Genomic DNA, 27,911 nt, shown 5'->3' on the forward strand with positions numbered 1-27,911 from the left:
TTGCAATACGTATTTTTTAGTTTATTTATTGAATACTATCCTGAGCCCATCCCATGCTGGGAAATATATTGATGTGCGAGGCTTTTAAATTACATATTTAACATTCTAACTATGCATTATATATTTTAATCATTTATTTTCTTAAGTGAATTAAAAACTAAATGTATTTGTAGTTAGAAAATACGAATTTGTTCAACGCGTCATACGTCATATCCCATTCTTAGTGCGTGATGATGAGCACTACTCAAAAAATACATTTTTTATGTTCTATTTTTGTCCTATTATAAATGACGTCACAAAAATTCGCACGACCTAAGGGAGAGGGCTATCATGGAGAAAGGGTAGTCGAAACCCAAGGATACACTCGGCCCGAGGAAAAGGAGCTTAAGTTGGGGTCTTCTAGGAATGTCTGTTTCGCCAGGCTTGGAGAAGGAGGCGGGGGGCTTACCATAGGCCTAAAGAAAAGGATAGCGTGGCCGCCATATGGACGCGAATACGTTCCCATATGTATGTGGAGGGAAGCTAAGCAGCTAGCTCAGAGACACAAAAATAGGAGATTTATTCAATTGGTTCAACACTATCCTTACCCTAGGTTGAGGGCATGTTGAAGTATATAACTGTTGGGATTGAGATCATGCCACGAGGGTGCACCACCACCCCCACGAAGCTCTATAAAGAGGTGTTCAGCTTTATCAAGCGGATGTCCCCTAACTGCATCTAGTCATAGGTTTCCCTAAATAATACGTCCGCCGATCTCTCTGAATCTATGAAAATTCACCCTACTTTATGGTTGGCTAATAATGCAGTGATGATTAGAGAATCATAGTGGAATGCTTTTAGGCGCCGATCGTTCAGTTTGTCTGAACTGGATGAGGAGGTGTCCTTTATCGCCTCCACATCTAATACCTTTTTCACAGTTATGTCATGTGCCTCTCTCATCCGTGCGTTTTGGCATGGTGTGAATTGCCTCCATTGGGTCCTCCCGCTATCATCCGTATGACTCCTTTATAGGGGGGGGGGGGGGGTCATTGGTTTCTGTCCTGCCTGCGGACATAGATCTGGACCCCTCCTTTTGGGAGGGTTTTGGGCTGGAAATTTTTGTCTATTTTGTTTTATGAAAAAATACCTCATTTACCCACATTTGCTTAACCTAGCATACAAATCTTTCGTCACCAACTCCCAAGTGTTCTCCTCGTTGTTGCATCCCTCCCATTTCACCAAGTACTATGCATAATTGAGCTTTGTGGTCCTCGTAACTCGATGATTTAGGATCGCTTCAACCATCTTCTCCTTCATCTTCGTCAATTCAAGTGGCGGGCATCGTCCTCCTTTTCTACTGAAAATTTATTTAACTAGCTCACATGAAAGACATTGTGGATTTTCCACCAGGAAGGCAACTCTACCTTGTAGGCCACTATTCCAATACGCTTGATCATATGTAAAGGGTTGATATATTTTTGCATCAACCAAGGATTTCTCCCCCTTGGACCTTCACCATCACAAGGTTTTCTGCATTCAACTCGATGAAGCGGTGGTTTTTATTTGCATACTTCTTCATCTACTTCTGAGTTTTCTCCAGGTAATTTCTAGCGATGTCAACTATTCTGTTTACATTCTTGAGAGAAACTTCGAGCGAGAGAGGATCTCACACCTTATGCGAAGTCGAGGGTGTGAGGGAGTACCAGTTGTTTCCTAATCGTAATTTTATAAGCGCTCTTGTTGGTGGAAGAGCTATTTTGGGCATTAAAACACAGCTGAGCAACATCTAAGAGCTTCACACAATCCTTCTGTGTATCGCGGACAAAGTGTCGGAGTTATTTCTCCAGCATAGAATTGAAGCATTCACTCTGGTCATCAAATTACGAGTGATAACCCGAGCTCATTGAAAGTTTGGATCCGAGGAGTTTGAACAACTCGATCCAGAAAATGCTAGTGTAACGGGAGTACCAATCACTAACGATATCCTTCGGCAAGCCCTAATATTTGGCCATATGCTTGAAGAAGAGATCAGTCATCCCTTCCTCCATGATATGTTTTGTGGCTGCGAAGAAAGTGGAACATTTGGATAACCGATCTACCACGACAATGATGGATCCTAAGTCTCCCACCTTAAGTAATCTAAAAATGTAGTCTATAGAGACGCTCTGCCAGAGTATCTTTGGGATGGGCAGTGATTGGGCAAACCAGCCTTCTTCTGATGGTCTGCCTTATCGTTATAATTTATAATTTAAAATGTCATTTTGATCAGTTCACCATCAAAATTTAATGAAAACCTATTGGAATGAGCTCGTTGTTAGACAGGCGTTAAAATTAGAGGGTACTTTGTAATTTTTTTAACAACGAGAAGATATTTATGATTATGTCAAACCTCAAGAGAGTGGTTGTAATTTATCCAAACTATAATGCCTATTGTTTCCTACTATGCAAAAAGCTTGTTGGAATCTACCGGAAGAAGTTAAAGAATCATGAAGAAAATCAAAGAATCTGGTGGAGTTTTTATCAACTGAGTTATCATAAAATCCATGGGGAGAAAGTAAAGAATCATGAAGAAAGAAGGTAAAACTGGGAGAAGAGATGACAAAAAAACATGCATGCATGTGAAAAAATCACATTATTTACAAAACTTTCAATATAATAGTGTAAGGGTGATTTAGACAAATCAAAAAACCAAAAAACTAATATGGCTATTCATACTTTTATATAGATATAGAATATGGATATAGATCCGGTCCTATGGTACATTTTATCAGGTTATTAACGTACATACAACATATATGCTGTATGGGAACCTGTGTTGGCTTTAATGGCTCGTACAAATTTTAAGGTGAGAAGAGGATTATGATTCTGTCTGGGAAGAAATGCAGAGACACTTGAAAGATCATAGCGCAACTATGGGGACTGTGCATCACTTGTCTCGTAGCCTTGACTAGGCAATGGGTGGAAAAAAATATAAACAAACGCAAGCATATCATAAGCCATTAAGAACGAAATCCTACTCATTTCTTTAGTAGCTCTAAGGAGCAAGAGATGAAATATTGCTAAATCCAATTAGTTTCTTGATCCAGAGACTCTTTCCGGATGTACCCTATATACGTGTCCGCAACTCTTGAGAGTCTTACAATATGTGTCCAGAACTCTGAGGGTGTACAAAAACAAAGCGCTTCATATCGTAAGCTATTAAAAAAGAAATCCCACTCATTTCTTTAGCAGCTCTGAGGAGCTTAGTTTCTTGATCCAGTGACTCTTTCTGGATGCACCCTATAATATAGGTGTCCGGAATTCTTGAGAGTGTTACAATATGTGTCCGGAACTACGAGGGTGTACAAACAACAACGCGCTTCAACCGTCAATCTATCACTACATGAGTTCAGTAGAATCAGCCTCCAAGTTACGCCGCTTTTTCTTTCCTTCACCATGTCTAGACCTTCTTGGAGCCTCATCCTCACTTTCACTTTCATCATTCCTGTAGCTGTTTCCTGCACTATAGTGATCCTCTTGTTGAGCTTTGAGTCTCGGCAGATTCCGCCCTTCATCGCCATGTCCACCAGAGGACCCTGAGATCTCTTGTCCCTTACCTTGATCTGGACCATCATTCTTATCATTAAATGGTGCTTTCAGATCTCTCTTTGCTCGATTAGAATTTTGAGACTGTTGCGATGGTGGTGGTGGTGGATAGAAAGGAGCCATACCAACTGTTCGACCAGCCCTTGCTGCAGCTGCAGCACCGACACCCATTCCACCCATGAACGGAGCCCTTCCTGGACCCATCATCATCCCAAATCCACCAGAAGGCCGGCCAGGGAACATCATGCCAGGGGCAGGACCTGCAAAATCACCAGAAAATCTAGGACCATATGGTCCAAAGCCACGTGGAGCCATGCCAAAAGGATCAGGCATCGGAAAACCATCTGGGTTTACAGGTCCATAGGAAAATCCATCACCACTCATCATGTTAGGGGGAAAACCTCGTATACCAGAAAAGGGCCGAGAACCACGTGCTAGCGGCATGTGGGGAAGCCACATCATTCCTCTACCCCTTCCCCTACCTTGAGCTCCGAAAACCTGTCCAGGACTTTCATCCTCTTCTTCACTTTCTTCTTCTTCCTCTTCTTCGTTATCTTCAAAGGGTACAATATCCGGGTTTTCAGTTCCATTATCAAGGTTTACTCCCTTTGCCTTCTCCTCTTCTCGTTTCAATTCCGCTGCAAGTGAGACAGCCTGAAAAGACAATTTTTTTAAAAGTTTAATCGATCGTCTAATGACAATTTAAGCCTTAAACAACATTTTGGAGATAAAAAGGTTATAAATTGTTTTACGTCCCCAAAACTGATGCAGTTTAGAAATCTGATTCTTAATGCGTCGAAATAATTGCTACACATGCAAAATTGGTCAAAGATAGGAACCTATTTACAGGAGACAATTGAACTGTTAAATCACCAAGCAAATAATTATAAAAGAGAAGAACCTGAACACCACAGATATTAAGGGTAACTACATGGGACATATATGAAAGAAAACTTCAGTAGTTTTTAACTCACTTCTGGCAAAAAGTATGATATGCAACAGAAAAACTGCCATGGTTATGTCCAAAATCTAAAAGGAATACTAGCATGATGAACTCTGCTGAACTGAGAATGAACAGACTATCTAGAAGTCTTTGACCAAGATATATTAGATAAGTTCATGAAACATCCTAAATCCCATCTGTGAAATAAAAGTACCATAAGATCACTGTCTGGCTCGAGGTAGAGCAATGATGCCAACTGCTCCCCTACAGAAGGCTCCAGTTCTTGACAGTCTCTACTTATCTGAAATGAGATGAACAATGTAAAGTCCACTGTAATCTCCGGATAGAGTGAAAGAAATTCAGGAAATGAAAGAGCAAAATGACAACATGAAGATCTCAGAACAAGATTGGAAAATCAGTGATGACAGGATTCTCTGAATCATCCAAAATAACTGACACTATTCTGTGAATTGTATCAATTTCATATAACTGTCATCACAACTGACTTTCTGATAATCTATGTATATCCATGACTCAGCCACAACATAATCCATGGAATCATACAAATGTGTTCAAACTTTTAATGGGAACTACTCTAGGATCTCATTAGATGAAATTTTACTTCCAGCAACCTCAATTATAAATATTAAGAATAAGTGTTCAAGAGGGCTAAGACACAAAAAAAAATGACTAAACTTTTAGTTCATATGTTTCCATAGATTGAGAACTTAATTTCAAAAGATTTCCCTAGGTGCCAGGAGGTAGGCCCTTGTGCTTGATTGACACCAAACTGCAGCCAATGGGGAAGCATATGCATAATCTCTGTGTGTGTGCGCGTGCATTTAAATTCCCAAATACTGGTTTGCCTTCATTATTTCCAACTGTTCCACGCGAGTAGAATGAGCAAAGAGTAATTAAAGTAGACAAATTGATAACTTCGAAATGCATTTTGAATCGGAGACACAACTTTCAAAAAATACCTTCACTGGTAAGTTCTCATTGTATGGGTTCTTCAAGTGCCGAGTTTTGTCGAAGGACAATTCACAGAGCTGCATGCATGTGTCATTATTAGTTAATGGTTCAGAAGTTATGCATCCAAATGTAACTATAAAGTGTACATATAATGCATCAGATGTACCAATATGCTTATGCATGCGTAAGTATAGGTCATGCTAAAATTTATAGGGTCAGCATATACTTCAGACTATACAGTTCAACTTCGAAATTACAAAGAATTCAAAGACGTACCAATATATAAATGTGGTAGCTTTTTTAACAGATTTAACTGGCTTGAAAATAATTTTGTTAAGGCTATTCTTTTATGTGTGTCATGAAAAAGGTCTAAACGTTATGCACAAGGCTAACAACATTGACCTACATTAGAGCAACGTTGAGTTATATCTTCACCACAATATTTCTAATCACAAGCAGTTCTCAAACCATCCTATAACTTAAATTACTGATCTTCTACCAATGTTGTGCTTCAGAATCTGATACAAAAACAAAAACTATTCCCAAACATTAATCTCAGATGTCCTTTCAAAGATGGCAAGAAGAATTAAACAGCAGATGGCAAATGGCAAATGGATATGAAAAATGAATTTCCTTCAACCATATATTCAATTTTAGCAAGTCCGCCAAATTATGAGGACCTTTAACCATTTTACAGCAAAATTCCGTCCATAATGCGCAGTTCCATGAGCATGTTTCCAGTTCCCTCCACCAACAGAGCCACCAATTTTGGATGTCATCTTTGCACAACCCTGTTAAACAACAATTAGATCTATCACCTATAAAGATAAATAAGAATTCTCTGTTTACTACTGAACCAACACTAAGTTTATCGAGCTTTCCAATCCACTCAGATCAGGACAATGTCAATAAATGAAAATAGGACCTGAAAATGTCTAGTCTTGTTAACTGAAAAGATCAAAATGACATTCTCAACAGATTCAAAAGCTTCATTAAGTTTAGCTTCGTTGCTTCTCTGAGTTGCCCAAACTCCTTGTTGTACGGACAGTTCCAGATTCTCGCGGTTGCAACTTTTCACCACAAAGTACCTATAATATTCATGGGCACATGTAATACGTGTGTAAGTGACAATGCCTCAACTGAATAACCACTTTCCTTTTCTTTTGGTGGAGGGTGGGGGTGTATGAGAGAGAGACGAAAAGAAATGTTGAAATTAATGGTGAAAAGAGATGAGGATGCTAGATGTTCAAACTATATTTAAAATGAGTAGTTTGCCAACTACCACTGGTGAAAAAAGAATATGCAAATTTATTCAGCATCGTGATGCATGCTAACAACTTCATACAGCATTCGACCTACATCAGAGTGGAGGCAAAACATGAGTCATAGCCTCAAAGTTGACACTTAATGATTATCATACTTGATTGCGAAATGACAGTTAGGCTGGAATGACTAGGAAAAGGACCAATGAGCAGCAAGATGAAACCAAGGGATACCCAAGCATAGGAAGCATAGCTCAGGAAAGAGAAGACAGTGCTCAAGCATAAATGTCAAATTCCACCCACATCAACTTCTAGTCAATTCAGTACATTTCCGCCATTGTAAAGAATTTCAAATCTACAAAAGCAGACTTTGCGCCTGCAAGACAGAAACACTTTATTTAGGACAACAACCTTTCAAATAGCCTTTGAAGAATGTAGTATCTTTAGGGTCCTTGTATACAAAGGATTTTACGGAAAACCATCCCATTACCAAATCCAAGTCTTTCCCTTTAAACAATACAGCCATAATCAACATTGGTGACAATGGTCTGAGGTTCAATTAGGAAATCAAGTGCCCCACCCAAGCAAGAGAAAAACAGAGAGGAAATCTGTTCCACCCTAACCCTAAGGCCCAAGTTTACCGCAGGCGTTAGCAGTTGAAGTCAAAGCTAAAATTACAATGTGATGATGAAATTTGAAATTACCTGCTATCACATCGCATAACTACTTTCCTATGCTAGAAATCTAAAGCCTAGCCGATGATAGATATTTCATACTGTAAAATCCAAGACGAGAAAGTACAAGAAATTAGTTTTAAAGCGCTGATTTGCCATCAATATGCATACGGAGAGAAGTTCTCTATACCAAGAGAGCACTCTGACCAACCATCAAGAACAAAGATAGCCCATTTTATTGAATCTATTGTCAAATTAAATTCCATGATAATTATAAAAGGTGTTCTGATTTGTCTTCACAAATGCAAGCTTCAGAAAAGCAAACTCTCCTGGCTATCTGATATTTAGGGATCATTTTTAGATTATTCTAGTTTTGGGGAAAAAAAAAGCATAGGGAGATTTTCTCCTATAGAGAGAGTTTCAGTTGGATATTGTGCTTCTTTCTGTCCGGGTTTAAAGATATCTTGTCTAGCAGTTTTTTTTCTAGAGTGACTATGCAAAATACTTGCTCCCCAATAATTTCGATAAGCTTCAACGCATCACAGCCAATGAATTGCAGAAAGGAGTCAAAGGACAAAGCAGCATAGCTATGTTTACTAATTATTAATTAAGAGTGTTGCACTGGCTAGAGAGCATGCATATGGTCCACAACAATTTCTCTCCTACATGTTGATAAAGACAGGGATCAGCCAAAGAACAAAAGAACATGGACATGAGGAAAGCTATTAAAATACATCATTCAGAGAGTGAGAACAAGCAAGTAAACACAAGAAAACAGTTAATTACAGCTGATGTGGGAAAGATGTTTTAACATCCACGTATAAATACACAACTGTTTGCAACCTAATTAAAGACCTTGTTTGGAACACACCTAGATGTTCCTTGGGGCAGGGGTGTAGCAGTCCTACTAGCTTGATTTTGCTGGCCACCAGGAGTATTCTGTATTTGACCCTGGCTGCCCTGCTGCTGAGACTGCTGTACTTGTGCTTGTTGATTAATGTTACTGCTCTCTATTGGGTTGGTTTTTCCTGCTTGATTTACACCATTGGGCCCTTGTGGAAGCTGGGTTTTTTCTGTCTGCTGGGTGTAAGTAGTATTACGGTTTTGAAAAAATTTGTTAGTGTTTCCATGGTTGTATGAAGTCAATTGCTGAATCTTCTGAAGGACTTCTTCCACAGGAGGTGGAGGTCCAGGCAGCTTCGCGTGCCTATACCTACAATCAGGACCATTTGGACAAAATCCCAATTTATACCTGTGACATACCACCACCGATCAGTAAATGGACTCATATCGAGCTCAGAGTTAAAACCATGAAAATGAAGCAAATCAATTTATGCCCTAACAGATGAACAAAAACACTAGAAACAAGAACCAAGAAAAGATGCAGGATTGCTGCATAATCAAAATGTTTATGAAATTCCACTTGGCCCCTGCTCAATGGAGAAGTGCAGTAGGCAAACGTCTACAAAGCCAATCACACTGCAGAGATTCCTGTATCCGGCGAGGGTTACATGTATCGAGCATACTCTACAGAGAGGCAGTTTCTATCACACAATCCTTTACCTCAGCCTGACAATGGGATGATTACTGTTTATCCATGTGGCAAAAAGGCTCTTGTTACGCTCGTTTTGCCAAGCAAGAACATTAACTTCCCACTATTTTGAAAAACATGAAGCAATAGTACCACTTTGAAAAACATGAAGCAATAGTACCACTGATACATCTATCCTTCACCTCCACATATTCTTAAAAAAACAGCATTCGTATGGCCAGAAAAGGGCAATAAATACTACAATCCGAGAAAGAAAAAGGAACTCAAATCAGCACCGTATACGTACATATTGCATTCTTTAATATCCTCATTCGTATGTTTGTAGACGCAGTCCTGCTCGCGGCACTCGCCGTATAGGCGAAAAAATCGGCAAACAGGCATCCTAGACTTGTCGTACTGATGAAGGAACCCACAGGCATCCCCTTTCATGCACAGAGATCGCAACCAGTGCCGGCAGACCGTCTGCCGGAAGCTCCGCCTGGCACCTCCACCCATCCCTTCCGCCGTCTGCGCTGCCGGTACGAGTCCAGCGGAAGGGTTATTAGGATTACCGGAGGCGGCAGATGCTGTTTTCGCGTCTGCTGACGATTGGATTACCGGTACGGATGCAGTGGGATGTGCGGGGCCCGTGTCCAGCCCACCCTCAAAATCAAAGCTTAAACCCCCTTCTCCATCATCCATTTTGCACAAACAGTAAGAATGTAGAAATGTGCGTCTTGTATGTGTAGAATTACCAAAAATTGGGTGAAGCGGGGGGGGTTTGGAGTTTGCAGAAAAATGGGGGATTTAGGTGTTTACAAGGGGGGGGGGGGGGGGGGATAAGGAGAGAGAGAGAGAGAGAGAGAAAACTGCAGATAAGCGAGGCGGCTTTAGTATTAGAATTATGCTACTATTAGCAGAATAAGGTACAACTTGCAATGCGCTGTACGGCTGCTAGTGAAAAGAAAATGGGACTGGCAATATAATTTTACACTGTACAGGCTACTGATGACTGATGCTGCTACAGCTACAGCAGTTGCAATACAGAAATTGCTCTCTTTGTTGTACAAACCATTTTCTATTCAACTTTAACATTTGTGCATCAACTTTCTTCACCTTTTTATTCGTAGAGGCAGTGCATTTTATGTTTACAAGCAAGTACAAACATCAATACCAAACTAATGCTACCTTGTCATTAATTTCTTTACACTTAATTATATTTACATCCCTTTTCAAAATTAAAACTTATATTTTTTTTTCAAAAAAAAATTAAAATTATACTTAAACTTCTTTGGATAAGTTAATTGTTTACACGGCTAAAATGCATTTTACCCCCCTTATGCTTTGTTGAAAAAGATAAAAACCCTCCTGTACTTTTTAAATAGGCTAAAAACCCTCTTGTGCTTTGTAAAACTTAACAAAAAACACTCATCTTGTTAGTAATAAACAGGAAGGTGCATTACACGCGCTTCTTGTGCATTTGAGGATGGTTTTTAACTATTTTTTATCTTATTTTTACTAAAATACCTTCCTGGTATTTATATATTTCATATGTATACTTTTTTTATTTATTTTGAGTGATGTTTTTGCATTTTTATCTATTAAAAAATATTTTTTTATAAATATATTTACTTTAAAAGATGAAAAAAATTTAAATAAGTTTTTGAAATTTTATAACTTAGATTCATATACTAAATTAAATTAAATTTAATTTTTTAACTATTAAATCTAAAATTATTTTTGATTAATTAAAATATATATTTAAATAATTTTAAGTATAAAAATTATTTTTAATTAACTTAGATATATTTAATTATTATAATTATTTTTAATTAACTAAAATATATTTAATTAGTATATTTAAAATCAACTAAAAAATTAAAAAAATACGGCGCCCCTGTACAGAAGTCGTCGTCGCCCCCAGACCATGGGGGTCTAGGCGTTGCCTCACCATCGCCCCCTTTCTCATTCTAGTTGATGGCGCCCGAGTGGAGGCCACGGTGATAGGGGGAGGGGGGAGGCGGCGCGATGGGGGTTGGGCGTGGGGGTGGCGGTGATTTGGGGGGAGGGGGGAGTTGGGGGATTAAATTTGTTTTTTGTTTTCAAATAATTTTTTTATAATATATATTTTTAATTAATAAAATATCAACCCTTAATTTTTTATAAATTCAATATCCAATGGTTAAGATCAACTGATTAGATCTGGCGATTCTAGTATAATCAACACAAATCCAACGATTATTAAAATAAAAATAATATACATTAATTAAGGGTAGAATGGTCATTTTGTGAAAACAAATTTAATGATGATAGTTAGATTTAACGAAAATAAATGATTGAGCTACATTTAACAAAACAAAGGAGTGTTTTGATTTTTAAAATAGAATGGAGCTTTTAACATACTTTTTAAAACACAGGGGATTTTATGCATTTTAGCCTTGGTTACACCTAACCTTCTGTCATTAGCTTTTAATGAAGTTGGCAAAAAAATTACATAAATTTTTAATTTTACCATCATTTAATATTCTCATGTTGTACTTATATGGGGAAAAAATATAATTATGTTAACTTACTTCACATATATATATATATTATATTTATTTCTTTTTAAGTACAAAATATACATAAAAATGATCAATAAGGGGCAAAATAAATTTATGTAATTTTTTTTGTAACATCAGCATTTTTCGTTCAAACTTTAATGGAATGGTACTAGATATAAAGGAAGAATTTTTAAAAAGGTGTAAGCATAATTTTAAAACTATTTTAAAAAAATTATAATTTCACATTTGAAGAAACAGTAACTCACCCATTTCTTTCGGACATACAACAGTCTATTATCTTCACAACTAACAACAAAAGACTTGAGGCGGAGCTCTACATTGAAGATGGGAATAGGTTTGGGTTAGACTCGGATTTGAACTCTTTCTAATTTGGGATTGATTATGAAGCTATACTAGAGTCTTGAGGCGTGGTGTTCTGGATCCAAACCCAATCTTTTTAATAATTTTTAGGAGATGTATATGAAGCATATAATACATTTAATATGAAAAAACATGTATATATATTTATATACAATACATAAAAATAAAACTTTTATAAATTAAAATCATGATTTCTAACCTGGTCCAAGTTGGATACTGCGTCCAACGTCTTGACGGATCGAATCTGGAGTTTTGGCAAATTCGTCCACTTGCTATTCCTACTTGGCACTTGAAAGTGATCTAACAAGTTTCTGCTATGTGGAACTGAGCTCAAACAAAGCATCTTCAAGTAAAAAGAGACTAAAAGGGAAATTAAAAACTTAAGAAAGAAAAACCTTCTGTTCACATATTAGATAAAAGTTGGAACTTAGTCTATGACCGACTTGATTCCACCTGCAGCTGCCTCAGTTGAAGACTTATCAGCTGATGAATCTTTTCCTGCCTCAGCCATTATGTACACGGTTTCCTCCTTTTCTTTCACCTCAAAGGCCTTGGCAGTGTCATACGAAGCATGCAATCCGAAGATGAAATAGTAAACCAGGAGCATTGCTGTCCAGATCAAGAACCTTATGTACGAATCCTTGTCTATTGAACCAAGGAGGAAAACATTAATGGCGATAGATGATGATGGCAACCAAGGCACCAATGGAACACCCCAAAGCTTGGGTTTACGGGCTTGAGGTACAAAGAAGGCCAGCCCTGCAGTGGATAATACCCATAAGGGCACGGTTATGCAGTAGCCAATCCAACCATCCTCGTTGACTGCCCAGTAACCAGAAGTAGCTCCGGAGGATGCAAGAATCAGGAAAATGAAGACAACTAGCTTGTTGCAATTTGCTGCGGATGTCTCACCATCGACATAGTATCTGCGGACAAGAAGAGCAACAGACACAAGCATGAAGATGAAGAGTGTTGAGATTGATAGTAAATCTGATAAGATTGCGAGCTTTGTGAAGAAGGCAATGATTGCAGTAGCAGCAAGCATAGCAACGGTGGCATTGATGGGAGTTCCCGTTTTGGGATCAACTTTGGCGAACCATGGTGGGATCATATGGGTACGGGCGATGTGGGTAAGGTAACGGGCCTGTCCCACAGCTCCAACTAGTAGAACCGATGTCATGCCCTTCAAGGCTCCTGCTGCAACTACATATTCAGCCCAATACCAACCAACCGTCTCAAATGCCCTCGAGAAAGGAGCATCAGGATCTATACTCTTGTAAGGCGTCATAAGGCACAGAGTTACAGCCAACAAGCAGTATATAAGTGTGGTGATCACCATGGAACCCACAAGCCCAATTGGGATATCTCTGCCTGGATTTTTCGTTTCCTCGGCCATGGTGGAAACTGCATCGAACCCAACATAGGCAAAGAACAAAACTGCAGAAGCTTTGAAGACACCACGGACGCCAAATGGTGCAAATGGAGTGTAATTCTTGACGCTTGCGTTTATAAGCCCACATATAATGATGAAAGCAATCACAATGATATGAATCACAGATGCAATGTAGTTAAGACGAGAAGAGCCCTTTGTACTCATAACTGCAAGAATGCAAACGCATATGATGATACCAATAGATATTGGGTCAAGTTGGTTGTAGCCGTCTGGAAGATTATGTGCTTGAATACGGAAATCGTCTGGCTTGTGGTTGCAGAGTGTGGCAAAGTAGGATGTCCAGGAACGCGCCACCGCTGCACCACCAATTACATACTCAAGAAGAATGTTTCCAGCAGCAATAAAGGCCACGAAATCACCAAGCTCCACTCGCAAGTAAGCAAATGAGCCACATGCAAAATTGAAAATCAGAAATATAAATATACCTAAGCATGAAGGGGGAAAAGAAAAGAAAAGGAAGAAGAAATATTGGAATGTACATATACCTGCAACAGGAATTTCAACAGCGAACTCGGTGTAGCAGAAAACAGAGAGCAAGGCGGAGGTGCCAGAGACGACGTAGGATAGGACGACTGCGGGGCCGGCCTCATCACGGGCCTCGAGCCCAGTGAGAACGAATATTCCTGCGCCGATGACAGCCCCCATTCCAAACCACATCAAGTCCCACCAGTTGAGCGTCTTCTTCATATCATGCTCACTACGCGCCTTCACCTCCAGCTCCCCCTGCTCATTCGATCGGGTAAGAACCCGGTCAACTAGCCGAGCTGGAGTCTCTTTCAATGCATTGACGTAATTGCTCCAGCTCCTGAACGACTCTTCTGGGAGAAAGTCGTCTTTTGTGCATGTGCACCCTCTCCTCCTCGTCAGCCCCGATGATCCTCCTCCTCCTTCAGCCTCAGCCTCCATATTTTCGTGAGTGGATATATGTCTACACCTGCAAAATTTTTAAAAAGAACACAAGAAAAAGAAATAGAATCGAATTAAATTCTCCTACAATAATATTACAAGAACAACTAGAGTCCGAGCAAAAGTTCTCTTTGAGCAAATGATCATATGAAAAGACGGAAATTGTTGGTATTTGCGCACACAGAAAGTGCGTGTTTGTTAACCATGAATTGATTGTAATCAAAACAATCAAAATCCTCTGCCGCAACCTCATCAAACGACGGCGACATGGTCATACAAAATGTGAACACCGATGCATATATACGTAAAACCGGATCGACACACAACATACTGGTAAAAAATACAGTAGAAACAATAGTATATACAAATGAAATACTATTAGTATTCTCAAGTAGGAATGCTTGCATGATGTAGTGTGGGGAGGAAGAAAGAGACCTGAATGGAGATCACCGGAGAATCGACCGCTAGTCGAGTACCGGCGATCGAAGATTTCGAGAGGGGGTGAGTGAGGAAGGACTAAGGAGAACGGGAGGAGAGGTTGAGGCCTGAGGAGAGGAGCCTATAAGTAGGTAGCTACCGAGAATTTGGACCGCTTCTGTATTGTACGGTAAACTGTAATTATATTATTATTGCTATAAATAGAGAGAGAGAGAGAGTGAATGTTCATTAATTGTTTAAGTAAATTCTAATTCAAATTAAATTTTGTGATGTTGAAATTAATTATATGATAAATATAATATAATTTGATTAACAATTCAAAAAAAGTACGATATAATTAATTTGAATAAAAAATTTTCAAATCATTGTATTTCTATTATTACATGTATATATCTCTGCTTTGGTTATTTTCTTCTTCTTTCTTAATAACTACAGCAACAACAACAAATATATACGGGTTGAGTTGCCTTGTTTTAAGGCACCAAACCAATATTACATCATCTTAACATGTAATTTTTATTAGCATATATTAATCATTATTCATGGAATTTGCTTCATTTCCATTTACCTTATTGAATTTTCAATAATTCAGACAGTTGAATCTCTAAGATGGCCACCTGTATATAAAGTTTAGATTAATCTATGATATTATTTACTTAATATATATATATATGTATATTTTATTTATCAAGGAACTAAGGGCTCCTAATTTTCTCTTTTATGCCTACAAATATTTGGTTAAAATAATAACGGGCATGGGTGGCTGAACCCAATTAAGCCTGGCCCAAGTTACAGAACACTGCTGTTGCTACCAGAATCATACATCCTTTCCCTTGGAACATGAACACCTACTTCCACTTCATATCGGACTTCTTTTAAGGAAAAAGAAAGGGGAACAACAAATAATTTAAACAAAATTTCTTTAACAAGAAGAGATTCTGGTGCAAATACAAAGAGATACCCTCAATAAAGTTTGAAAAATAAATGAGTGACTAGTCTATCGCCAAAAGAAGGGCGCGCGTGGTGAGTGATAATATGAATGTAACATATTAACAAGTGACTGAAGATATTTTTTTCATTAAGAGATGAAAACATGTCTATATAAGTAAAACTACGTAAACAAAGTGACGACATCTCTACGATATCCTCGGACTATCAAAAGCCTGGGCACGTTTTCCACCAATAGGTCCATGTATTCCATGTAAAAATAAGCCGGATGGTTCAATGGAGGCGGTGGTAGACTCACCAGGACGACTGCAGCCATCCTCGAGTATCTCAGTATCGTTGTATTCAACTTCAAAGTGGTGTACAGGAATTTCTCAACTTGCTGCTCATTTACCACGACAGCCTTTCCATCAGCCATCAAAGGAGTCCCGTGCTTTTGAGCCTTCTCCTTCATTTCAGACAGATAACTAGCAATTCTCTCCCGGGCACCATTGAATGCCTCCACCGATTCATCTTGCTGCTCTGATTGGCCATCCCATGACTTCATTGAAATTACAATTACCTCAGCTTGCATGCGGAGATCATAAAGGAACTTCTTGACATCGGCTTTGAGCTCCTCAGCATCTGAATCCTCCTCAGCAATGCAGAAAACCTGAATCTTACAGCTCTCAAAACTTTCTTTTGTGAGGAGGAGCTGCGAGAGAAGCAGCATAAGACCACCATCTCGTACAATCCAATACAAATCAATTGTTCCATATTGCCTTTGATACTCATTGGGCCACTCATCAAGACCCTTGACTATAACAACGGCCTTGTTTGCGACGATGCAGTCATTTATTATTCCCACAAATGTTGCTGGTATTTCAGTTAAATTTTCTTGACGCCATATTTCAGGGTACCGCATCACCACAATATTGGGCTTTAGGTTCCCAAGACCCATAGTCTGGACAATGCCACGAAAGCCATCGGACATGGTAGGGGCAACAACTATCTCTGCAACACCTTCACATCTTTTATATTCAATATATGTACTAAGTGCCCTGCAGGCAGCCTTTGCATCCTCTGCACATTCGTGATACTCGCCATCTAGGATAGAGACGAATATGGACATTCCCCTGCCTTTCTTCTTCATACAATTCGCAAAATCTGCCAGTTTGGGATGGCAAGGTACATTCTCTGGCAATTTGCCCCATGGCCGGCAGAATATGAGGGGGATAGGATACCAGTTCTTTGGGTGTACCTGGTTTGCTGCATGTACAATTAATATTGAGAGGGCAGCATAATCAGACATGTGCTCAGTAAAGGAACTTTATATCACAAGTGTGGGGGTGTTAGGAAAAGAGCATGCGTAAGAAAGACTTATGTTGTGTCTGATTGAAAGATTTAGAGTTAAAGATCTCAAAGAACTCCAGTTCTAAGTAGATTTCAAGCCCACAATACTGTCCATATGAGAAGAGGCGTCCAACTATTCTCAAAAATAGTGGTGGAGAATCAATGTCACACAATCACTTAGATAAAGATACCCTTTATAAAAATTATTCCATTTTAAATAAATAAATAAGTATGGTTTATCATATTATACAAGAATAAGAGGAGTTTAATGTGGGCATGAGGAGTATATATTATTTGTGAAGACAAGAAACTAGTGACAATAATAACAGCAAACAAACCTCCCAAGGATCGCAGACTGCGGAGCGCAAGTTGAAAGTAAGCACTCTTGAAACCATCACCCCAGTCCCCAGCTTTGCCTTTGACGCTCACATAATAATATATGAGGGTTGCCAAGGCTAGAGACACCAGGGTGAATGCCCACGAAATCAAGAACATGATAACTGCAAAAGACAAAATATAAGTAAAAGGTGTACATACTTGTGTTATGCAGATTAGTAAAGAAACTGAAGCATACATAAAACATTGCATCATTAGCTACAAGTGTAGAAAGCAGAAGTCATTGTCCAACAACTATCCCGATACTTTATTCTCTGCCTTTCGAGGTGGAAATAGAAGTGGTAAAAATGGATCTGGCAGGTCAAACATGGACAGGATAGAAACGATCTCATTAACTTTCTTTGGTTGGAAGTCATCTTGTTACAGCCTATGACACGCAAACTGTACATTCCATATGGATGTATAAACAAAGGATTTCCAGAAAAAAAAGCAAATAAGGTTAATATTTTGGTGATGCTAACAAATCAAGCAAAAATACTTATCTATTTGCTATCTACAACCAGAATACAATCCACCACAAGCTTTTTATTCATTCCAGCACAGACAAACTAAATTTCCCATACTCATTTGGGGTAGTAGATCTAATAGAATTGAAACATGCATGCTACCGTAACAGCTTTGATCAATTTCCGAAAACATTCTTTAGAAAATTCTTCATTCTGGTTCTATGTGTTATAAAATGTCAGCAAAAATGAGAATAGAGGAAGGGGAAAGCTAGAGAAACTGAAGAAAAAAGATAGTCAGTCTAGAGTTGCGCAGTATCAGTTGAATGAGACAGATTGAGAGAGACAGCAGGAAAGAGAAGGTAGTTGTTATGCGTGCATGTGCCCAGGCGGGTGGATGCTTTTAGTTTCCAGACATTTTATCAATCTAACCCATGCTGGTCCTTATTTTTTATTCATTTATCAATGACCAACCCACATGCATTTTTTTTCTCCTTGAAGAAAAATAACAATGTATATCATTACTGTCTGCGTATTTAAATGGGTGAGACTAACCTATACAAATTAATGCTCCAAAAAGGGAGAGACTCCAGTGGTGAAATTTCCACCTAGGACGCCAACTGGGAGCATCTAGCAAATCCAAAAGAAAGCAGGACAAGTTGACGCCTCCATAGCAGAGAAGGTAAAACATTGTGATAGTTGGGGTGATAAGGTCCAGATTGCCAATAATAACGCATGCAATACACAGGAAGGCCGTGAAGAGAGTGGCAATGTGAGGTTCACCCCCATCTGCCGCTTTAAAATATTTAAGAACAGGTAGGATATCATCATTGGCTATTGCAGCAAGAAGACGGGGGGCGCCAGTCAGGCTCTGTAGAGCTGCACCTAAGGTTGAGAGAATAATACCAACATACGTAATTGCAGGGGCTGGCCAAGCAACAGTAGCTGTAAGTAACCTGCAAAGCAACTCTGTTAAGCCCAAGCAAAAATTATTAATTTATTGCAACCAGCTTTGTGATTTAAAGATGGTCTATCTCTCAAGTTGTTGATATATTCAACTACATTTCAACACTGCTATGGAAACATTTGGGGAAGCATTTTCATTCATATGAATACAATCAAATTGCTAGAGTTCATGCCACCATATAAGTAACAACAGGACAACCTCAAAATTGGTACATAACAACTTCCAATTATGAGAACAACATTTCATATACTACAAGGGAATATCTAAGTGCCAATACCTGTACTGATAAGATAGCGGATTGTTCCAAAAGGATTGACCACAACTAACATCAAGTCGAAAGTACTTTCAAAAAATTATCTGAAAGTAATGACACAGAAAGCTTAGAACATTCAGGATCCTCGGATAATAGTAATGTTTCAAGTCCTATATAACATTCTCGGTGATGTGTAGACCACCCATTATGCGATCATTGCCACTCCTAAAAGGTACGATGACATCTCCATCCACTAAAACCACCTCACTGGCTCGTTAACATCACAACCACTGCATTCTATGTAATTTGATATGTATTTCTTTCTGACTTATTCTAGGTAATACTCGAAACCTTATGGTATATTTTGATGCATATTTCAATTACATGAAAAGAAAAGGGTCATAAAACATAGTTCACATGAAAGTTGCTAAAACCAGTTCTTATGCAGGGTGAAACTCTCGCTTCCTTTAGTGTGCACTCACTCCATGGTCCTAAGAAAATCAGTTACCTAGGTATCTTGCTGTTTGTTACTCCTTAGCAGCCACAGAAAGTAAATGAATTAAAGAACTTAACACATATTCCTAAAATTCATAGGAACTCAGTGGGCCACTATGCTATTTTGAGGGTATTTGATCTTCTTCTTCTACTAATCCTATGCAGCAGCAGTAGAAATTAGTGAATCAACAAGCTTAATGCATATTGTTAAAAGCCGTTGAAACTGGATCCACCATGATGCTAAATCTCTGGGCACTTCAGCTTCTGAACTAAACAAGGTGCCATCACATGCCAAGCATGAGGAACTGATACAGCTTCCACGTATTAGTTAGAAAAAAATTTCAGCAATTTTAAAGATACATGACAAATTGACTATATAGATCACGTGAATTCATGATAATCACACATGAAGACAATACTTATAAGCAAGATCAATCCAACCGGTTCATGAAAAATCCTTCTCTCTCCCGAAATAATCTATGAATATCTCCTCTTAAATCACACAAGCGAGCAGTCATATTATTTTAGACTTCAATCACCACCAGAGTTAATTGCTCAGTGATCAGACCCACCAGATGGTGCACCGTTATAAGATTGATAGGTCCTTTATCCATACCCCAGAATCATCTAGACAGTCACATAAACATGGCAAGCAACTAAACAAGGTACGTCATATGATTACAAAGACAGCTCGAACACTCCATGCAACCTTTAACAGATAGGATAAAAAATGGCACTCATTTGCACGAAATGCAGCAGTTTTCATAGATAAGAAGAATTTACATATATTACCTGTCGGTCAAAAGCTTTTCCCTGGTTGCAAGAGCTCCAAAGAACAGCACAGTGACCAAATACAGACCTGAAGTTGCCAAAGTTGCACTTAAAGTCCCAATTGGAATGGAACGCTGAGTGTCCTTCAGCGAGGCAGACCGATTTGAACCTGCCATAATCCCTGTTACAGCAGGGAAAAAGAGGCCTACCAATGCACTGACAGTAATAGAAAAAGGTAACAGTTAGAAAATATATGACATAGTTCCCTTAGACTCTATCCTTGAATGATACACTACTATACTAGCATCACTAGAGCAAGCAGCCTCAGATTTGGCCAGCAGATCATTTAAAACAAATATGCCTACAATAGAACCATTAACCAGCTTGTTCAACAAGGTATACCGAATTTTGCGGTGAAACATAATAGAGGTTGTTCTCTGCCCTATACATCAAAACTAAGAATACCCATTTTTTTCAGTCACGCTAATTAGGCTACACTACGGCTCTGGGTAAAGAGTAAAGAGTGTACGTAAAACCCATAACATTTCACTCTTAACAGCTTACAAACAACCTATACTGCGCATAACCACCATTTTTGGCATATCCATAAACCCATGCAATAACTTAGAGTCAGCATCAGTTTTCAATGAATTATCACGAAACCAAGTATGTTCTGCGGAAGTTAAATATGTAAAACCAAATGGGTGTCTAGAAATAATGAAAGCTATCATCCTGAGGAAAGGCATTGTATACTAAGGATGCTGCCATCATAGATCAGCCCCAATAAGAATATATTAGGATGCAATAAAGAAAGTGACCATTGCAATGACAAAATAGAAAAACAAGCAGAATGAGATATCGCAGGAGGTCTCACTTGAAACTCCAGTATATTTTCCCATTAGGATCTGGGATTCCAGCATGATTTGTTGTTTGATAAGCCGAATCCCAATTTTTTTTGAAAGATTCCAGGCTCAAGCCCGTAATTCCATCTGTACCACGAGTAGAACATTACAAAAGCCCATCAATAGTCAAAGAAACCCAAGAGGCAAATTTAAAACTGCAAAAAGAAATTTAAGAAACAAACAATCAACCAGGTGAATATCCATAATCTAACTACCGACATCTACTGAATAGTGGAAACCACAGCAAAACAGTTAACAAAAACTGTAGCAGCTACATGTGCAGATGGATGCTAAAAAAACTTACAACAAACTTGCCCTTTTTACGGATTCCAACACATCAGCATAATAAGCCATGATACAAATTATGTTCAGTTCAGAGCTTCATAGAATGAAGAAAGTCGAATGAATAATCTTTACTCGACAGGACCAAAAGCAGAAACATTGTCATTTATCATTATAAAAGAATAGTCTATATGACTAGATCTGAATGATACACCAAGAAATAAAAGCAGAAAATAGCAGTAGATCACCAGTCCAACCTAATAATCATTAAGATTACCAAACTGATGAGTTTCTAAAATTTAACAATATAGTCAAATCATGCCCTTCAATTGCATCACAACTTTATTGAATCACAAACATAATAGACGAATCTAAAAAGAATACACTAGATGCATACCGAAATCATGACACCAAAAGAAAATTGAGCACCAGCATGGAGAAATAGTTTTAAAAGTTCACCATGAAATTAACCCTTTTACAGGGAATATGTCCCTGTTCAGCGACATCATTTTTATGGAATCAAAAGCGGCTGCACATATTCCCATTGGCAATTCACAATCATCATGATAGAAATAACAAAAGACGCATGCCAGAAGCATTAGGCTGAAATTTTATCCCAGAAACAACCAAAGAAAAAGTTAAAAGTAGCAAGAGAAAAGAAACTTACCTGCTGGATAATTCTTCCTTGCCAGAAATATCCCAATAAAGATGCAAAACAGTGAGAGCACGACAGGTATTAGAAAGGCTGGGGCAACGCGGTTAATCATTTTTACTCCACCAAATACTATGAAACATAGGATTATCGTCACAATAACCCCATAAACTTGCAAGTCATGCAAATTTGGGCTGGTTTGTGCGACATCCGATCCATTTATCTTCACAAAAGTCGTACCTAGAAGAATAAGATTAATTTGGAGCTTAAACTCATAAAACTGAGATACTGAACATACACATAAAACATATGATTGCTCCCAAAAACATTTCGTCACAAGACAACTTATAAGGGACCTTATTAGGTATTTAGAACTTTGTAATTTGTACTTCGTAAAAAGACTTCAAGGGTCCATAAATAATTACATAAACAATCCTAATAATCTGGGTTCACTCAATCATAATAAGGTATACTTTATAGAAATGTTCAACCCTTCCATAATCCGAAAATGCAGAATATATGTTGAATTAAAACAGATATATAAACCAACTGAAAAAAACTATAAAAATATCAAAAAGTGAAAGCAACCAGAAAAAACTAGTCACAAGTCTTCGTGGCCAAGGGGGCCAGGGTGTTAACCAGATCAGGTAGTGTTTTAAAATTGAAAACTTGTTACTTCATCCCTGATCATGGAGCTGATCCACATCCAATGAAAGGGGGCTTGTTACAGTTTAATCTTTATGATAACACTATCCTTTTCTGGTAGTTAGCACACTTAAAGTTTACATTAACATACAAATAATAAATTCATTGCACAAGGATGAAAATAGATGGTAAATGAAAGATTTTACACAAAAACCTGTCGGAAGATCATTGTCCCCAGCTTTTACCTTTAAAAATCCCTGCCTGTGGTAAAGCAGTTAGGAAAGTTTCCACAGCCCCCAAAACATAACTGTATTAAATGAAAATAACATAGAATAAAAGATTAGCAACAAAGTAAGTTCCTTTGTCTCGCTATGAGAGAGAAAAGAAAAGAGCAACTCCTTTATTACAAATACAATATACTTAACAGTGCACCAGCGACAGCATTTCCAAGGAAAAAGCATAAACCAATGCTAACTCCAACCTCTGGACCCAAGGCACGACCAATAAGATAATAAGGTCCCCCTCCCTGGATAACAAAATATACTTCAAGAATGCATCTTTGAATCAACTGGCTCAGTAAACTAAACATTTCCATCAAAGTTTACATATTTGGCAAATTATCCCTAATGCAAATGATTAGGAACAAGCACACACATGGTCACCAAAGAAAAATATGATGTTGTACCTTCATTGCGCCATTGGTGGCGATTGCACTCAAAGATATTGTTGTAAGGAAAGTACACGAACCACAGAAGGCAACCAGCACCAGCGATTGGCCAATCCCAGCCATACCCACAATCCTGAAGTTAGACTGTGGATCAGAATATAGTTTATAAAAATATGAAGTACCGCATACACATTAAATGGCGAAAAATGCTTAAATTAAAAATATTTGTTCAGGCACTGTCTAAGACTAACTGAGGAAATAGAAGACATTTTCAGCTTTCCTGCCAAATCCTGCAGCTTCTCTCATACATGAAACAGAGAAACAATCTACTAGCACAAGCACAGGCACTTAAAACAACCTCAGAGACCAACAGAAGTAAAGCATGGAAAAGAAAAAAAGATATTAGAGGCAATTCGGATCCCTAGAAAATGTGTAATGTGGTTTAACTCATGATAATAGCCTTTGATGAGACAAGCAAGATAACAAAATCCATGTCAATATCTATGCAATAAAACATTGCTAATCTGTGTTGAATTAGGAACTTAGCATTTATGAAGCTGCAGCAGAGCAACCCAAGCTAAGCTTGGATGAGAATTTGATCCCAAACTGAGCTAAAGGACAATTTACCAGGCTTGACTTGCTAGTTATCTGGCCTACTCATGAATCAAACAAATAGAACTCGAACTTCATCAAGCAATGAATAATGGAGTTGCTGTGATGGAAAACTTTCTAAAATTACTATACGAAGAGGAAAATGTGAAGAAGTAGGAAAAGCCTTCCTAATATATTTCAAAAGCACTCACAAATGAGATCTTCCTTATTCAGGAGTTCTGCACATTGTAAGGCATAAATTCATTCAATACTTAGAATCCTGGTCGCCAAGTTCAGCTAAAGCTATTTCTTCAGAATCCAATTAAAAATCATTTTGTTCATGTGCATCAGATTAGGGATTTCAAAGTGTATCGAAAAACATTGAGCAACATGGAACTTACCAAGAAAATCGGATGTAGTAAATAATTCCCAATATGTTTTGCAAACAAGGTATAAACACGCCCATCATTGTCCCCGATTTGACACTCTCACTCTGCAAGACAAATGAATTGCTTCAGAGGACATCGATAAAGAGTTAAAAGACGTATAATCCATTTTGATTCACCAAAATACAAAATCATTACTTTAAGTAGCATATCTCTATGCCTCAAGTTTCTTATTTCAACATTCAAATAGCATGACGTGCTCATCGCGTTAATTAGAACATGAGTAAGAATAGGGGGAAAAGGAAAAGAAGAAAGGAAAGACCCACTTATACATGTCAGTACGCAAAGATTAAGTAAGTACAATTTTTATCACATATAGAAGTTTGTCTTTGTATCTTCATTGGCTATTGCATAGCCTCATCTGCCAGATGGAAAAGAAGAAAAATAAAAGAATATTGAGCACACAGCAGTTCGTCAAAATCCAATTGAACTGCAGTACGACATCCATTTTACAGATTCTGTACATGGATCGAATGTGCAATATTTTCAAGAAAATAGAAAACAATCCGAGAAAAAGTTACATAACACAAGCTTCTTTCAGGGAAAAGATCGAAGTTCTACAGACATTCCCATACTCAAAAAGCTCACTAAAGTGGAACGGGAGTATAATTGGTTGATCAACCAGTGTAGACAATGGTAGATTTTGCTTACATCTGGATTCATATAAATGAAGGGGACACTGATTTCATCTAAATCAGGTTTCCACTATTTCACAAAAGTAAGGCATGTAAAATTTCCTCAGGAGGTCAGATGCATCAACTTATTTATTTCTTCAAGGCAAATGTTTTAGGTTTTCCCAAAATGTAAACTAGGTAATTGTTTAAGACAAATTCTTCCAAATATTTATAGCAAAACAATTGGATTAACACAAACATGGACCCACTAAAAAACAGACCTTGTTATCTAAAAGAATTCAGTTAAATTTGTATAGAACCAATGTAATTCAAAATTCTTGAGTTCTTCAACAAACTTAGAGGCTCAAGAATTTTGGCAACTTCTCCCCAGCTTCAATCCAACTTCAACATACTTTCTCATCAATACTTGTGCTGCCAATAAGACTAAATCCATTTTGAAGCTGCTCCCTCATCATAGAGAGATTAGATGGAAAAGGCAGCAGGAAATCCTAAAACTATTACAAGCATCTGGACACTTAAAACAAACGTAAACCAATCAACATTTAATATTAGGCTTACAAAGACAGTAAAGGTTTAACAAGACAACAGAAAAGAAAGAATTTACCTTTGGAGGCTCAATATTAATCGGTACATCATCTCCATCCCTAGGACTAGATGGTGCTTGGATCTGATCACCTGCCATACTGGGACATGAACACTCATCAAAACAATTCAAGCTTAACCAAATAAATTGTTAACATCAAACATTATCCGACCTATCACAACATCATCAAGACAAGTTTCATCTAAAAAGTGTGGGATTAATAGAGGAGAAAATAACATTGGAAAATTGTAATAGAGAAACACTTTGATTAGTGATGCCTAGCAAGATGATCATTTACAACATACCTTTTAAGCCCCAAAATGTTAACAAGTGAATCAAAACCGAATAATTCCAATTTGGATTCAGCCTGAGCACCATTAGCACGTCCATGGTTAGGTAGGGACCCATCTTTTCTCTCAGAAGCCATATCTGGTGGTATGCCCACTTTTACTTTTCTATAGATGCACCAGGGTCAGCAGGAACATATAATTGAACCCCAAAAGTATACAAGAAAATAATTCAAACAAATTGATAAAATAAGCATACAACATCAACCCATCTGTAAAAGCATCATAGGACACTATTATCAACACAGCCAGTTCATGAAGGCTTTACAACCAACAAAATATGAACCTGGCACTCAACAATTTAACACTATGTAGAATAAATCTATAGTACAAGCACACGGATGCTGTTCATGTTTGCACGATTGGTCCAGGTAAGAAGCATGTGGATTTCAGCTGTAGGAACTAAACTTCGGTCATAAACTATAGTTGATGGCTAAATGTTCATTCTTCTTTAATATTAAAATCTCAAGGCCACCATTCAGCTGCCGCAGAACATTCATGTAAATTAGTAAAAAGGATTGAAAACAAAACTTTTACATTTCAAAACTAGTGTAACTTTAATTAAAATTAATTTCTTATCAATAACCTGTAATTCAGGTTGTGACTTGCTGCCATTAATGATGCACATATCTCAAAATCAAAAGCATTTCCAAGGTAAGACACCTATAACAAGTTAGTTGTTCAGGATGCAGGTACATGGCAATCTAGGCAAACCCAGTAACAAATAGGAAACAAAATAGAATATTAACCTGCAGACCTGAGAGCAACCACAGAAGATGGAGAAGCTAAAGAACGGAACCTGAAGGAGTACTCAGCATTTTGTTTGCTGTTTTCAGGCCTATGATTTTAAAAAATTAGACTAATCTCAAGACTTACTTCCTCGTTCAATGATGCAATGTATTTGAAGCTTAGAGCGGCCTTTACTAGACCCAATACATCTACGTAGTTCTGTGAGTTTATGATTCAAGCAAAGCTAGCAACAAATAGAAGAATCAGTTCAGCACCGATTGTAAGGCGACTATAAAACACCGAGTATAGTAACTAGGAATAACTGAAGAACCAAATTGCATGATAAATTGTCAACTTTTGTTTCACACGGACACAAGGTAAAACATCTGTGCATTATAACCATTGTACCTTGCTCCACTAACTGAGGCCCAAAAATTCGAACATAACATGCTCCACGATAAGCCCATAAATACAAATTAGAGCTAACAACATCCAATCCGGACCACAAGGTTATCACAAGAAAGTGAGATAGAACTTACTTGAGATCGTTAGGAGTGTCCAACGAAGACGATGCCCGGCCGCCGGGATCGATGGACGACATCTCAAGAACGGCCCGATCGTCATCTTGCGCAATTACTGGTCTGTACTTACGCCCGCCCAAACCCCTCCCTGATGAAAAGTCATTGTCGTCAGACGTTTCTATATCCACTCCATTGTTATCAGCCGCCATTGCATTGATTCAATTCGTTGAACTCAGTGGATCTGCTTTCTTCCCTTGTATACGTACATAGACTAGATTATGGAACAAGAGGGGTTAAGAAGAAGGGGATTAGATCCAAGAAAATGAAGAAAAAAAGAGAAAGATCTCTGACAATTCAAACACGAGGATTGAAAACGAAACGAAATCCTGGATTTGTTTCTTTATTTTTATGAATGGAGAGAGAGAGAGAGAGAGAGGAAAGGGGGTTTAATAAAGGATTGTAGCAAATGGAGTTTCTTTTTTGTCTTGCAAGTAAGAGACTCTCTCTCTCTCTCTCTTCCAATTGCACCTATTTTAACCGAAACTGGAGCGTGAGTATTACGGGTGTGAGACGACGCGTTGGTTTCTTGACTAGGATAAACAGTGGACCTCCCTGCGGTTCTCTAGATGGGGTTGTGTATTA

General features: G+C 38.1%; 3 protein-coding genes across 6 annotated transcripts; all 3 read right to left on the reverse strand.

Moving 5' to 3' along the window:
- Window positions 1-2,978: 2,978 nt before the first annotated feature.
- Window positions 2,979-9,787, reverse strand: LOC105167270 (30-kDa cleavage and polyadenylation specificity factor 30). Its single transcript, XM_011086912.3, has 7 exons — window positions 9,254-9,787; window positions 8,287-8,667; window positions 6,405-6,567; window positions 6,160-6,270; window positions 5,488-5,556; window positions 4,722-4,808; window positions 2,979-4,218 (listed from the first exon to the last, which is right to left on the reverse strand). Exons 1-7 carry the CDS (start codon window positions 9,646-9,648, stop codon window positions 3,358-3,360), a joined length of 2,067 nt encoding a protein of 688 aa, XP_011085214.1. The 5' UTR covers window positions 9,649-9,787; the 3' UTR covers window positions 2,979-3,357.
- Window positions 9,788-12,040: 2,253 nt separating this feature from the next.
- LOC105167271 (cationic amino acid transporter 1) lies at window positions 12,041-14,795 on the reverse strand. 2 transcript variants are annotated; one of them, XM_011086913.3, is made up of 3 exons: window positions 14,665-14,795; window positions 13,809-14,257; window positions 12,041-13,619 (listed from the first exon to the last, which is right to left on the reverse strand). In XM_011086913.3, the coding sequence occupies exons 2-3, from the start codon at window positions 14,227-14,229 to the stop codon at window positions 12,298-12,300; spliced, it is 1,743 nt and encodes a 580-aa protein (XP_011085215.1). In that variant the 5' UTR covers window positions 14,230-14,257; window positions 14,665-14,795; the 3' UTR covers window positions 12,041-12,297. The 2 variants fall into 2 exon arrangements, with proteins under 2 accessions (XP_011085215.1, XP_011085216.1); XM_011086914.3 differs by lacking the exon at window positions 14,665-14,795 and having other exon boundaries at window positions 12,041-13,686; window positions 13,809-14,050.
- Window positions 14,796-15,570: 775 nt separating this feature from the next.
- On the reverse strand, window positions 15,571-27,779 carry CCC1 (cation-chloride co-transporter 1). Of its 3 annotated transcripts, XM_020695691.2 has the most exons (13): window positions 27,288-27,779; window positions 25,978-26,127; window positions 25,694-25,772; window positions 24,410-24,501; window positions 23,436-23,550; window positions 23,176-23,276; window positions 22,996-23,057; window positions 22,121-22,345; window positions 21,144-21,258; window positions 20,291-20,485; window positions 18,339-18,739; window positions 17,283-17,444; window positions 15,571-16,860 (listed from the first exon to the last, which is right to left on the reverse strand). In XM_020695691.2, exons 1-13 carry the CDS (start codon window positions 27,476-27,478, stop codon window positions 15,779-15,781), a joined length of 2,970 nt encoding a protein of 989 aa, XP_020551350.2. In that variant the 5' UTR covers window positions 27,479-27,779; the 3' UTR covers window positions 15,571-15,778. The 3 variants fall into 3 exon arrangements, with proteins under 3 accessions (XP_020551350.2, XP_088739283.1, XP_088739282.1); XM_088883157.1 differs by lacking the exon at window positions 27,288-27,779 and having other exon boundaries at window positions 25,694-25,764; window positions 25,978-25,996; XM_088883156.1 differs by lacking the exons at window positions 25,694-25,772; window positions 25,978-26,127; window positions 27,288-27,779 and having other exon boundaries at window positions 23,436-23,561; window positions 24,410-24,478.
- Window positions 27,780-27,911: the final 132 nt, after the last annotated feature.

This window comes from Sesamum indicum, linkage group LG8 (genome assembly GCF_026168435.1).
Source record: "Sesamum indicum cultivar Baizhima isolate 11 linkage group LG8, ASM2616843v1, whole genome shotgun sequence".
Taxonomy (NCBI): Eukaryota; Viridiplantae; Streptophyta; class Magnoliopsida; order Lamiales; family Pedaliaceae; genus Sesamum; species Sesamum indicum.

Excerpts from the sequence above, each read along its gene's own strand:
- CCC1 (XM_020695691.2), bottom strand. The coding sequence starts at position 27,478 with ATGGCGGCTGATAACAATGGAGTGGATATAGAAACGTCTGACGACAAT. Across the intron at positions 25,773-25,977 it reads AACATTTTGGGGCTTAAAAG|TATGGCAGGTGATCAGATCC; the intron begins GTATGTTGTAAA and ends TTCATGTCCCAG. Across the intron at positions 23,277-23,435 it reads CCACCAATGGCGCAATGAAG|GGAGGGGGACCTTATTATCT; the intron begins GTACAACATCAT and ends TTTGTTATCCAG.
- LOC105167270 (XM_011086912.3), bottom strand. The coding sequence starts at position 9,648 with ATGGATGATGGAGAAGGGGGTTTAAGCTTTGATTTTGAGGGTGGGCTG. Across the intron at positions 4,809-5,487 it reads ATGAGAACTTACCAGTGAAG|ATAAGTAGAGACTGTCAAGA; the intron begins GTATTTTTTGAA and ends ATCTCATTTCAG. Across the intron at positions 4,219-4,721 it reads AGCCAGACAGTGATCTTATG|GCTGTCTCACTTGCAGCGGA; the intron begins GTACTTTTATTT and ends TTGTCTTTTCAG.
- LOC105167271 (XM_011086913.3), bottom strand. The coding sequence starts at position 14,229 with ATGGAGGCTGAGGCTGAAGGAGGAGGAGGATCATCGGGGCTGACGAGG. Across the intron at positions 13,620-13,808 it reads TGTTGAAATTCCTGTTGCAG|CGGTGGCGCGTTCCTGGACA; the intron begins GTATATGTACAT and ends TTGGTGGTGCAG.